The sequence below is a fragment of the Zea mays genome, chromosome 4, assembly GCF_902167145.1.
Source record: "Zea mays cultivar B73 chromosome 4, Zm-B73-REFERENCE-NAM-5.0, whole genome shotgun sequence".
In the NCBI taxonomy this organism is placed as follows: Eukaryota; Viridiplantae; Streptophyta; class Magnoliopsida; order Poales; family Poaceae; genus Zea; species Zea mays.
The window spans coordinates 26,452,230-26,465,415 of record NC_050099.1 but is presented as its reverse complement, the minus strand read 5'-3'; the positions used below and the strand labels follow the sequence as shown (position 1 = coordinate 26,465,415).

Genomic DNA, 13,186 nt, shown 5'->3' with positions numbered 1-13,186 from the left:
TATTATAACAAGACTGTAATATTTGATGTGTGTAGCTTTGAATCGAATATGTAAATTATTGTAATTCATTTCTTTGCGATGCATGAAACTTTACATACATACCGTTTTTGAGCCTTCGGCGAAAAAACGCCTTCACTTCTTTTCATGCTTCGTAAAGAAAAAGAATCCATGCTTCGTAAAAATATCCATGCTTTGTAAAAAAAGGATCCCTTCTTTTGTGACAAGGCTGATGAAGCTGTATTCCCCGAAGCTTACTTCGTGCCTTAGCACATTTTCATATTTACGAAGCATTCGCCGAAGATCAACTCTGTATTCAATTCTCGTGTCATTAATGCGATATGATGTATGATGTGATGTTATGCGAAATGATGTGATGATATGATGCAAAATGATGAAGATGCCGAAGACACACACCCACACACCCACACTGGAACACACAAACTCTGCATCCCCTTAGGAACGACTTTGGAGCCTTCTTCACCGTTTATTTTTCGGTGTAAGTTCTGCATCCCCTTAGGAACGTCTTTTGAACTTCTTCGCCTTCTATTTCGGCGGTATAAGTTCTGCATCCCCTTCGGAATGATTTTGGAACTTCTTCGCCTTATATTTCGACGGTATTTGGCTCTGCATTCCCTTTGGAACGACTTTTGAGCAGAAAACTTACGCTGCGCTCTCTTAGGAACGACTTTCAGTAGCTTCGGCAATTTTAGCTCTGCATTCTGTGACACCCCAGGTGTCAGTTTCGGGTTATGTCAGAAGAATTTTCCTAATCTCGGATGCTCAGTGAAAATTTCTATTTCTCTATCGTGTCTATCTCTGTCTATCAGGCTTTCTCTTGGAAGTTCACCGAATTCAGAGTTAATCGATCGCGAGAAACAACCCATTTCGGAGCGTGTTAAAAACTTTTATCTCTCGAAACGAATGCAAACTCGATGATCAGTCTCGAATTATAAATCTCGTCTAAAGCTCATATTAATCAAACGCTCGACCGTTGCTGGTCGCGCTGTGTCCGAATCCAATTTCTCGATGTTCGATCGACGTCCAACTATTTTAATCCGAGTCCGTACACTCAGACGGGATACTCAATTTGTCGTCCTCTAATCAATTTTATCCGACTCGGCCAAATATATTATGTTCGAACCAAACTCAAAACCCCGTATCGACAGCAATTTTAAAATATCACGATTCGCCTTCTCCGAATAAAAATCCGAAGCCGATCAGAAGTCTGAGAGAAACATTTATTTCTAAAATAGTGCGCGAGGAATTATTTCCGAGCAACGTTCAATTCAGACTCTCGGCCGAATTAATCGCTCAATCGTCCGTTCGTCCGAACTCTAGTCGCTCTGTTTTGCGTACAGACGAAATTCGCAGGAACATTTTTATTCCGCAAAATAAATTAACGCAGCCCGATTTCGTGTTTGGGCCAGCCCAACCCAGCCCAATTAGGCCCATTTGAAACCCTAACCCTAGGGCTTCTCTATAAATACAAACCCCTCTCCCTTGCACTTGGCTTTTATTCACTCCCACCCCTATCTTTTTTCAGCCGCCACCAGCAGGCAGCAGCTTCTCCCTCGCGCGTGTCTTCTTCCCTTGGAGCTGAGCTCCTTCTCCCATGGCGCCTCCACACTCCCAGCCGCCCTCCTCTGCCCAGCAGCCGAGCGCCCAGCTCCCTCCCTGGATCCATGGCGTCCAAGCCCCTGTGCCCTCTCTCCCATGGCGTGAGGCCCCTACTCCCATCTCTCTACCAGCGCCCAGCCATGGTGGTCGCCGACCTCCCTGCTCCCTGCTGTTGCTCGCCTTGCTTGGATGAGAAGCAGCCGAGCGCCCTCCCTGTCCATGGCGTGGAGCAGCAGCTCCCATTCCCCGGCGACATCCTCCTCGCCGTCGTCCATGGCGCCCCTGCGAACCTCCCTGTCCATGGCCACAAATCCTTGCGCCCTTCCTGCGCAGCGCCGCTGCTCCACCCCTCCCCCAGCGCCCCCTCTCTCCCATGGCCGAGCAGCAGCTCTGCTCGCCTCCCCCTCCTTCTTTTTCCCTTGCGCAGCAGCAAGAAGCCCCTGCTCGCAGTCTTGGCGTCCAACTTCGCTGCGCAGCGGTGCCGATCCAAAACAGCAGCCCCGAATCCCCCGCATCGCGTGCTCGCTCGATCTGCGCAGCCCCAACATTGACGCCGTTCACCCCGGTGAGACGACGATGATCTTTGTTTGATTCCACATCGGCATTGTTCTCCGGTGATTAAATTGTGTATATGTGCTGTTTTGTTTTATTTTGTGGAGGCGAGGAACCCCGTGTGTTGCGTGGAGAAGGCAAGTCGTTCAACGCTCGTCGGATGCTCGGAGCGATGCACAAATCGGAATCGCCATCGTCCTTACAAACACCGATTGGGTTTGTTTATGGTGAGCCGATGTATGTCGCTCTCGGTCGACTCGACTAATTATTTTGAATGGATGTGTGTAAAATGTTTCGGTTATGCGCATTGGTAGGATCGCGTTTGCGATTGGAGAACAAGAGGTTATTTGATGTGTGCGAATTGTAGTGAGTCTAATTAGGTTTTGATCGATGATGTGCAAGTGTGATTATGTGTGTGAAAATACTTTTGTATGAATGGAAGCGTGTAGAGAGGAAAATGAAGTAGAAAAGAACTCTAATGTTTTTATATCTTGGTAGGAAAAATATGTGATGTGTGGTTTGATGCGAAAAACTAAGTTACAAAATGCGGGTTAAGTTTTGAGAAATGTATCGATATGCGTTTATGTGAAAAGTATAATTGTTTTATGCATTGTGATGGGATTCATGATTATCTAGGGAGTATATTTATTGATGTGACGAGTAGTTTAGAAAATGCTAGTTGCGTAGAGGATAAATTATTAAAACATGAGTGTCGGAGTTTATATATTAGTGGTCGCGCCACGTTGATTGAAGTGTCTCGAGTGCACGCCACCATATGGTTGTACGCGAGACAAGGTTATGCGCATGGTGAGTTTAGTAAAAATCCATCGGTGTCACTTGTGCTAAGTCGAGGTTTATTTGCGCATAGAAAGTAATAACGTGCTTAATATCTATAAGTCTTAGTCAAAGTAGGAAATTGTGTTTGCTTAATTAGAGAGGTGGTGACATGCCGAAGTAGTCATCGCTTTCTCAATATTTATAAGTCGAATCGAGTCAATGCGTATTTTGTGTTCGTTAAATTATGCCTCGCATATAATGTGTGATTGTGCTCACGGATTCGAGTAGACACTTCAAGCAAGTCAAGTAGGTTTGTGTATGAGTTGTGTAATGGAGTTAATTGTTTTAGGATAATTATTGAAGGTTCGTATGATAAACATGTATGTGTTCATGATTGGGGAGTAAATGCATGGTGATTGTGAGTTGGAGACTAGTAGTTTACGATTCGTATGAATTGGTCAGTGTGCGAATATACTTGTGAATCTGTGGGTTTATAAAAATGTTGTAGTATATGTTGTGTCTCGGATTGCGGCAATAAAAGGCAAGTTGACGTGTACGTTATCTAGCGGCGGTGTCGTTGCTCTAGTTAACCGAATGGTTAGGTAACTTGGTTAAGCTCGTAATCACAGCGAATGGCTTGTTGTGGTCTAAATGTGTATGGTTATGGGCACGGGTAAAAAGTAGTAGTGCTCATGTGGGGTCTAATTGAAACCGCAAATGGTTGGGTGATTATCAGGGAGAATGCGTCGTTGATTGGTTGTAGTAGTTTTAGTGCACTAAATGATTTGATGAAAATTTGTGAGTCTACTTGTTAGTCCTCATTTGATTATTTTAACTCTAACAATTGGTAAGGTGTTAGAATAATTCAAGTCTCTAGAGCAAGGCGATTCTTGAATTATATAGGAGCTGAAATTTGTTGATTGCTGTTTGGGCTGCACGTACTGTTTTCAGTGTGCTGTATGTTTGATGAACTAAATTGTGTTTTCTGTAGATATGTGCTATAGAAAAGTGGTAGATAACCTTATTATATTGCTGGTGTTAAAATTTGACAGCCATAGGTCTGACGGTTTAGGAGTTAGGATTTTTACAAATTCAGTAACTGAATCTGTCCAAATTCTGTACAGATTTCAGAAACTGCATTGTTTGCTCAATTTAATGTTGCAATCTGTTCATGGTCCTTATATGAAAGTTGTAGATGCTTTTCTGATCTTGCTTGTGTTAAAATTTCATAACTATAGGCCTGACGGTTTAAGAGTTATGAATTTTACAAACTGCTTGCTGTGTTCTGTCCACCGTCAGAACAGATTTCGAAAAACTGTAATGTTTGATTTGAATAAACCTGGAATCACTTCTTGGTGATTATAAAAGTTATGTAGTGCTTTTGCCAAGCTTTCCAAAAAGTCTTGGATCACTATTTTTGGTGGTCTGAAGATTTAGTTACATGTGTTTTAAGTGTGAAGACTGAATCTGTCCAGTTTTGGACAGCACAGCCTTCATAGTATGTTTTCCCCTTGATACATGCCAAACCAGCCAGGGATGTTTATAAATAATTTGTAGAACATTTAATTAGCTTTCCAGAAAGTCTAGGATCACTTTGTTTGGATGCCTGAATCTTCAGTTGTGAATTTATGAAGTTGCAAGTCAGAATCTGTCCAAATCTGGACAGTGCTGCTGTAATTGCACTTTTTGACCTTGCTAACAGCTGAATCCTGTGGAGGTAAAAATACCAAAGTTGTAGTTCACTTTGTAAGCTTTCCAGAAAGTCCTAGTTTGCTAGTTTTGGATTAATATTTGAAAAGTTATGATTAAAACAAACAACTGCTGTATTGCTGTCCTAAAATTCTGCTAGTGCTCATTTGATCGTTAGTTCACCCGTTTGGCTAAAAATGTTTGGTTTGCTCTTAAGTAATGTAGACTTGTCATGGTTAAGCTAGAGATGACATGTGTGTCTTGTTTTATATGTTTCTTCTCTAAGTTGATTGTGATATAGGAGTTTCCATAGACATTGATGCCTATGTCCTCTAGTGAACTTGTGTGCTCGATGATGCTTTTGCGCGATCAATAGGAGAACTAATGAAAAGCCGTGTCCAAATAAATAAAATGCGCGTACTTGTGATGTTGTTATTGTGTTGCGTAAATAAACAAACATGTTATCGTCTTTTTAATGGTGTTAATGCTGAACGTCGATAATGTGTAGATAACTAAAGCGAACATGTGGTTGTTACGGTGTCTTCCATTTTATTGTTTAGTTCGCCACTGTGTCCTTGTATGTCTTGTGCTACTTTTGTGCTACTTTCATTATATTCATACATATGCATCTTGCACCTCATATAGGACCGAGAGATGATGATCGAGCAGTGATGTGGTGCCACCCACAAGATGCCGTTGGTGGACGACCTGAAGAATGGACATAATCAGTGGATGCTCGCCAAGCGAGTGCCACCCAGCAAACACTGTCTAAGTGTTAAATTAAAGGCAAGCCCCGGTTTTATGCATAACCTGTTCTATATGCTATTTTACCGCACTTAATGTTTGTAGGATTGTACTGTGCACTTAAGTGTAGGAGTTGATTGAAACCCTAGTTGCATGAACTCAGGATTCCTTTTTGAGATGGATACTAGTATGCTAGGTCGAGTAGCTGCTTTACTAATTAGGATCTCGGTAGAAGTCGAGTGATTTTTCTAGCACTCGCGCGAGGTCAGGAATTGATTGTATCCACTTTGATAACATAATGGTGATGGTCTGTGGACACGGATCCATGGGGATGCGTGGTCTACGAGATGAAATTGGAATAAGGATTAACGTGCGGATACCTGTGTCAAGCGTTTGAACGTACTAAACACATACCGAGAAATATGGTAAATCGGTAAGCCTAGTACCTGATTGAACCTGGCAGTAGACTTTACCCCTCACGCGACCTGAGACGTGGTCTCCCATTCCGGTTATGGTGGGTACAAGTGCGGTCACTGCACGACGGCAGTCGGGGTCAGTGAGGCATTGTACGCCAAGGCGGTGAGCCCTGATCTGCTGACGGGGAATCGATGGGGACGGTTGATGTGTGTGGGGACGGAGTGCCCCTGCATGTCGTGTGTTTAGGTTTACCTTGCAAGGATAAAAACTCGATTCGAATCGTCTGCTTCTCGCAGCTAATGAGACTGCTTGATCCATTGTACTGCATTGAGTAATAAGTGGAAATGAGGTGACTGGCAAAAGATGTTGATTGATAAAATGTTTGATACCATGTATGATTAGCTAGGTACACATCTAGTCTAAAGGATTCTACTAAAACTTGAAAAGCTAAAACTTGTTTTTAGACTCAGCTAGTGCTTTTGGCAAACCAAACCCCTCAGCCAAACAGCTGCATGTCTAGAGGTAGAGGAGTAGACTCCTCACACCGGGTAAGTCTAGCTGAGTATTAGTATACTCAGCCTTGCTTGTGGCATAATTTTTGCAGGTACTTCTTAGGTCGATTGGTTGATGGTGTGACTTGGCCTTCATCCCTGCCACTGGGATAGACGGTCGAGTGGGTTATTGCTTCCGCAGGAGAGGACCAGGAGGAGTAGCGTGGCTAGGCTTCGCCATGTTACTCGGTTTTCTCCGTTAGTTATTTCCGCTGCATTAAAATTTATGGTTATTATTTCTGAAACTCCGATAATGTAATCACTAATGATACTTATTAAATTGTGGTATTATGTTTTATTGTATTTCTCTGTGCCTCACCTTCGAGTGAGCTAGTGGTATTCGATCCTGGTAAGTGGCTTTATCGGACTAGATCCGAGGGACTGACGGGTTATTCCTGTTTAAGTGTGTTGCTGCCCTTAAGGGTGCGACTTGGGCACTTAAGCTGGAATAATTCGGGCGGTTCCGCCACAGCTGGTATCGGAGCGAATACCAGTACAGAGAAGTCAATAAGTCATGATTCCAACCTTTTCTAAAGTAAAACTTGCTTAGAAACCAAAGTTGGATAGATCGTCAGGACGATAAGATAGACCTAGGACGTGAAGCCTTAGGAAATAGATGGGTAGCTAGGTGGCTATTTATATAGGCCGTAAAGGCTACTATTGCTATTATTAGGATGCTGTAGAAGCATCCGAGAAAAGTAGTTAGGTCTGAGAAGACGACTAGAATGAGCATGCATGCATCATGATTGTCGCATAATTGTCTCTTGTGCACTAACATGCTTCTCTCACCTATATTCCAATAATAAGAACTTGTGAATAATGTGATGTACTGCTATGTTAGAAATGTCTTACCTCGTGTCAGTTTGGTAAGCCTTGTTAGGTCGTGCTAAGTGTTTCTCTTGCCTTGCTAGCTAGGTGGTATTGTAATTGTTCAACCCTCTTCGCCAATAAAAATTGTTGTCTGTTTTGCCCATCAAAAGACCCCCCCTTCTTTAAACATCCTAGTGGTTAGCAAGTAAAACCTCAAAAAAAATATTTATGCTTGTGTTAGTTTTTCTAACCCTTGTGTGTTTTACCCATAAAGTTACACCTGCACAGCTTATAGAACCCCACAGCTTGACCGCTAGACCAACCCCAGTCTCCTTCTGCACATGTTACAAAAAAATGTGGTTTGGTGTCTAGTTGCGCAAACCATGATCAAGGCCATGTTCCTTTCCATAGATCCTGTCCCGAAATTTCATAACCTTTCTGGTGCTCGTCCTAAGCAATCTCATGCGACTACCTCTCTTTTTCACCTGAATCTGGTAATCATTTTCGTTGTGAATCATGTTGTGGCCTTATCATCCAAATCTCTGGATCCTTCATCGATTCTGCCCCATTATCTGGTTATCTGCTGTAACCTGTTCTCAAGTATCGGATGTTGATCTTGCCTAAATCTCTCATTTCTCGTCATTCTCATACCCCCTTCTCCGAGGATCATGACGCTTGTTTTATCAACTTATCTCTAAACGACATATCCATGTGGATTAATGAATGTTGCTGTTATCTTGGGATCTCTCATGTCTCTAAAAGCTTATCATTCTCGATCTCATGGTTGGTTCATCCTCATATTAAATATCGTATCAATCTTTGGCTGATAATCCCCGTGATGATCATAAAATAGTTCTCTGAGTTAAAGGAAATTCTCATGTGATGCTCTTTTGTCGGCAGTCTCTGTTTCAACTCTGATCACATTCTTATTTTCTGAGCCATACTCTCATGGGCTCCATCTATCTGTGCTATGTGAATTTCTTATTGGTTGCGTTGGTAATGATGTCATGACTAACGACCGATGGTGCCGCGACGAAACCGAGAGCCTCCTGTGGGCGCGCACACAAGGATGAGCTGCTCGGCACGCGCTGGTGTCATGGTTAATAGTTGTGATCCATTACGAGGCTATACCGATGTACTATCTTTTGTGGACACTCTCTCAGAATGATCACTGCATTTCGTCTCAATATGTCGTGATATTCTCTCAAATCCATCTTCAGTATCTTGTCAGATCCCATCTCATGAATTTGCATCTATCTCCAGTCTGGGAGTTACATGCTTCTCCACCCTTAAAGATCCTCATTCGAATCTCGGGACGAGATTCTTTTTAAGGGGGGAAGGCTGTGACACCCCAGGTGTCAGTTTCGGGTTATGTCAGAAGAATTTTCCTAATCTCGGATGCTCAGTGAAAATTTCTATTTCTCGATCGTGTCTATCTCTGTCTATCAGGCTTTCTCTTGGAAGTTCACCGAATTCAGAGTTAATCGATCGCGAGAAACAACCCATTTCGGAGCGTGTTAAAAACTTTTATCTCTCGAAACGAATGCAAACTCGATGATCAGTCTCGAATTATAAATCTCGTCTAAAGCTCATATTAATCAAACGCTCGACCGTTGCTGGTCGCGCTGTGTCCGAATCCAATTTCTCGATGTTCGATCGACGTCCAACTATTTTAATCCGAGTCCGTACACTCAGACGGGATACTCAATTTGTCGTCCTCTAATCAATTTTATCCGACTCGGCCAAATATATTATGTTCGAACCAAACTCAAAACCCCGTATCGACAGCAATTTTAAAATATCACGATTCGCCTTCTCCGAATAAAAATCCGAAGCCGATCAGAAGTCTGAGAGAAACATTTATTTCTAAAATAGTGCGCGAGGAATTATTTCCGAGCAACGTTCAATTCAGACTCTCGGCCGAATTAATCGCTCAATCGTCCGTTCGTCCGAACTCTAGTCGCTCTGTTTTGCGTACAGACGAAATTCGCAGGAACATTTTTATTCCGCAAAATAAATTAACGCAGCCCGATTTCGTGTTTGGGCCAGCCCAACCCAGCCCAATTAGGCCCATTTGAAACCCTAACCCTAGGGCTTCTCTATAAATACAAACCTCTCTCCCTTGCACTTGGCTTTTATTCACTCCCACCCCTATCTTTTTTCAGCCGCCACCAGCAGGCAGCAGCTTCTCCCTCGCGCGTGTCTTCTTCCCTTGGAGCTGAGCTCCTTCTCCCATGGCGCCTCCACACTCCCAGCCGCCCTCCTCTGCCCAGCAGCCGAGCGCCCAGCTCCCTCCCTGGATCCATGGCGTCCAAGCCCCTGTGCCCTCTCTCCCATGGCGTGAGGCCCCTACTCCCATCTCTCTACCAGCGCCCAGCCATGGTGGTCGCCGACCTCCCTGCTCCCTGCTGTTGCTCGCCTTGCTTGGATGAGAAGCAGCCGAGCGCCCTCCCTGTCCATGGCGTGGAGCAGCAGCTCCCATTCCCCGGCGACATCCTCCTCGCCGTCGTCCATGGCGCCCCTGCGAACCTCCCTGTCCATGGCCACAAATCCTTGCGCCCTTCCTGCGCAGCGCCGCTGCTCCACCCCTCCCTCAGCGCCCCCTCTCTCCCATGGCCGAGCAGCAGCTCTGCTCGCCTCCCCCTCCTTCTTTTTCCCTTGCGCAGCAGCAAGAAGCCCCTGCTCGCAGTCTTGGCGTCCAACTTCGCTGCGCAGCGGTGCCGATCCAAAACAGCAGCCCCGAATCCCCCGCATCGCGTGCTCGCTCGATCTGCGCAGCCCCAACATCGACGCCGTTCACCCCGGTGAGACGACGATGATCTTTGTTTGATTCCACATCGGCATTGTTCTCCGGTGATTAAATTGTGTATATGTGCTGTTTTGTTTTATTTTGTGGAGGCGAGGAACCCCTGGTGTTGCGTGGAGAAGGCAAGTCGTTCAACGCTCGTCGGATGCTCGGAGCGATGCACAAATCGGAATCGCCATCGTCCTTACAAACACCGATTGGGTTTGTTTATGGTGAGCCGATGTATGTCGCTCTCGGTCGACTCGACTAATTATTTTGAATGGATGTGTGTAAAATGTTTCGGTTATGCGCATTGGTAGGATCGCGTTTGCGATTGGAGAACAAGAGGTTATTTGATGTGTGCGAATTGTAGTGAGTCTAATTAGGTTTTGATCGATGATGTGCAAGTGTGATTATGTGTGTGAAAATACTTTTGTATGAATGGAAGCGTGTAGAGAGGAAAATGAAGTAGAAAAGAACTCTAATGTTTTTATATCTTGGTAGGAAAAATATGTGATGTGTGGTTTGATGCGAAAAACTAAGTTACAAAATGCGGGTTAAGTTTTGAGAAATGTATCGATATGCGTTTATGTGAAAAGTATAATTGTTTTATGCATTGTGATGGGATTCATGATTATCTAGGGAGTATATTTATTGATGTGACGAGTAGTTTAGAAAATGCTAGTTGCGTAGAGGATAAATTATTAAAACATGAGTGTCGGAGTTTATATATTAGTGGTCGCGCCACGTTGATTGAAGTGTCTCGAGTGCACGCCACCATATGGTTGTACGCGAGACAAGGTTATGCGCATGGTGAGTTTAGTAAAAATCCATCGGTGTCACTTGTGCTAAGTCGAGGTTTATTTGCGCATAGAAAGTAATAACGTGCTTAATATCTATAAGTCTTAGTCAAAGTAGGAAATTGTGTTTGCTTAATTAGAGAGGTGGTGACATGCCGAAGTAGTCATCGCTTTCTCAATATTTATAAGTCGAATCGAGTCAATGCGTATTTTGTGTTCGTTAAATTATGCCTCGCATATAATGTGTGATTGTGCTCACGGATTCGAGTAGACACTTCAAGCAAGTCAAGTAGGTTTGTGTATGAGTTGTGTAATGGAGTTAATTGTTTTAGGATAATTATAGAAGGTTCGTATGATAAACATGTATGTGTTCATGATTGGGGAGTAAATGCATGGTGATTGTGAGTTGGAGACTAGTAGTTTACGATTCGTATGAATTGGTCAGTGTGCGAATATACTTGTGAATCTGTGGGTTTATAAAAATGTTGTAGTATATGTTGTGTCTCGGATTGCGGCAATAAAAGGCAAGTTGACGTGTACGTTATCTAGCGGCGGTGTCGTTGCTCTAGTTAACCGAATGGTTAGGTAACTTGGTTAAGCTCGTAATCACAGCGAATGGCTTGTTGTGGTCTAAATGTGTATGGTTATGGGCACGGGTAAAAAGTAGTAGTGCTCATGTGGGGTCTAATTGAAACCGCAAATGGTTGGGTGATTATCAGGGAGAATGCGTCGTTGATTGGTTGTAGTAGTTTTAGTGCACTAAATGATTTGATGAAAATTTGTGAGTCTACTTGTTAGTCCTCATTTGATTATTTTAACTCTAACAATTGGTAAGGTGTTAGAATAATTCAAGTCTCTAGAGCAAGGCGATTCTTGAATTATATAGGAGCTGAAATTTGTTGATTGCTGTTTGGGCTGCACGTACTGTTTTCAGTGTGTTGTATGTTTGATGAACTAAATTGTGTTTTCTGTAGATATGTGCTATAGAAAAGTGGTAGATAACCTTATTATATTGCTGGTGTTAAAATTTGACAGCCATAGGTCTGACGGTTTAGGAGTTAGGATTTTTACAAATTCAGTAACTGAATCTGTCCAAATTCTGTACAGATTTCAGAAACTGCATTGTTTGCTCAATTTAATGTTGCAATCTGTTCATGGTCCTTATATGAAAGTTGTAGATGCTTTTCTGATCTTGCTTGTGTTAAAATTTCATAACTATAGGCCTGACGGTTTAAGAGTTATGAATTTTACAAACTGCTTGCTGTGTTCTGTCCACCGTCAGAACAGATTTCGAAAAACTGTAATGTTTGATTTGAATAAACCTGGAATCACTTCTTGGTGATTATAAAAGTTATGTAGTGCTTTTGCCAAGCTTTCCAAAAAGTCTTGGATCACTATTTTTGGTGGTCTGAAGATTTAGTTACATGTGTTTTAAGTGTGAAGACTGAATCTGTCCAGTTTTGGACAGCACAGCCTTCATAGTATGTTTTCCCCTTGATACATGCCAAACCAGCCAGGGATGTTTATAAATAATTTGTAGAACATTTAATTAGCTTTCCAGAAAGTCTAGGATCACTTTGTTTGGATGCCTGAATCTTCAGTTGTGAATTTATGAAGTTGCAAGTCAGAATCTGTCCAAATCTGGACAGTGCTGCTGTAATTGCACTTTTTGACCTTGCTAACAGCTGAATCCTGTGGAGGTAAAAATACCAAAGTTGTAGTTCACTTTGTAAGCTTTCCAGAAAGTCCTAGTTTGCTAGTTTTGGATTAATATTTGAAAAGTTATGATTAAAACAAACAACTGCTGTATTGCTGTCCTAAAATTCTGCTAGTGCTCATTTGATCGTTAGTTCACCCGTTTGGCTAAAAATGTTTGGTTTGCTCTTAAGTAATGTAGACTTGTCATGGTTAAGCTAGAGATGACATGTGTGTCTTGTTTTATATGTTTCTTCTCTAAGTTGATTGTGATATAGGAGTTTCCATAGACATTGATGCCTATGTCCTCTAGTGAACTTGTGTGCTCGATGATGCTTTTGCGCGATCAATAGGAGAACTAATGAAAAGCCGTGTCCAAATAAATAAAATGCGCGTACTTGTGATGTTGTTATTGTGTTGCGTAAATAAACAAACATGTTATCGTCTTTTTAATGGTGTTAATGCTGAACGTCGATAATGTGTAGATAACTAAAGCGAACATGTGGTTGTTACGGTGTCTTCCATTTTATTGTTTAGTTCGCCACTGTGTCCTTGTATGTCTTGTGCTACTTTTGTGCTACTTTCATTATATTCATACATATGCATCTTGCACCTCATATAGGACCGAGAGATGATGATCGAGCAGTGATGTGGTGCCACCCACAAGATGCCGTTGGTGGACGACCTGAAGAATGGACATAATCAGTGGATGCTCGCCAAGCGAGTGCCACCCAGCAAACACTGTCTAA

The 13,186-nt window shown here is 42.8% G+C and overlaps 1 protein-coding gene and 1 long non-coding RNA gene across 2 annotated transcripts; both read left to right on the top strand.

Annotated features, from left to right (window-relative positions):
- The first annotated feature begins 1,529 nt into the window (after positions 1-1,529).
- LOC100381562 (uncharacterized) lies at positions 1,530-5,311 on the top strand. The gene is made up of 2 exons (NR_159999.1): positions 1,530-2,406; positions 5,281-5,311. It is a non-coding gene; the product is annotated as an uncharacterized lncRNA (long non-coding RNA).
- Positions 5,312-9,206: 3,895 nt separating this feature from the next.
- LOC109946005 (uncharacterized) lies at positions 9,207-10,467 on the top strand. Its single transcript, XM_020552487.3, has one exon. The coding sequence runs from the start codon at positions 9,462-9,464 to the stop codon at positions 9,963-9,965; it is 504 nt and encodes a 167-aa protein (XP_020408076.1). The 5' UTR covers positions 9,207-9,461; the 3' UTR covers positions 9,966-10,467.
- Positions 10,468-13,186: the final 2,719 nt, after the last annotated feature.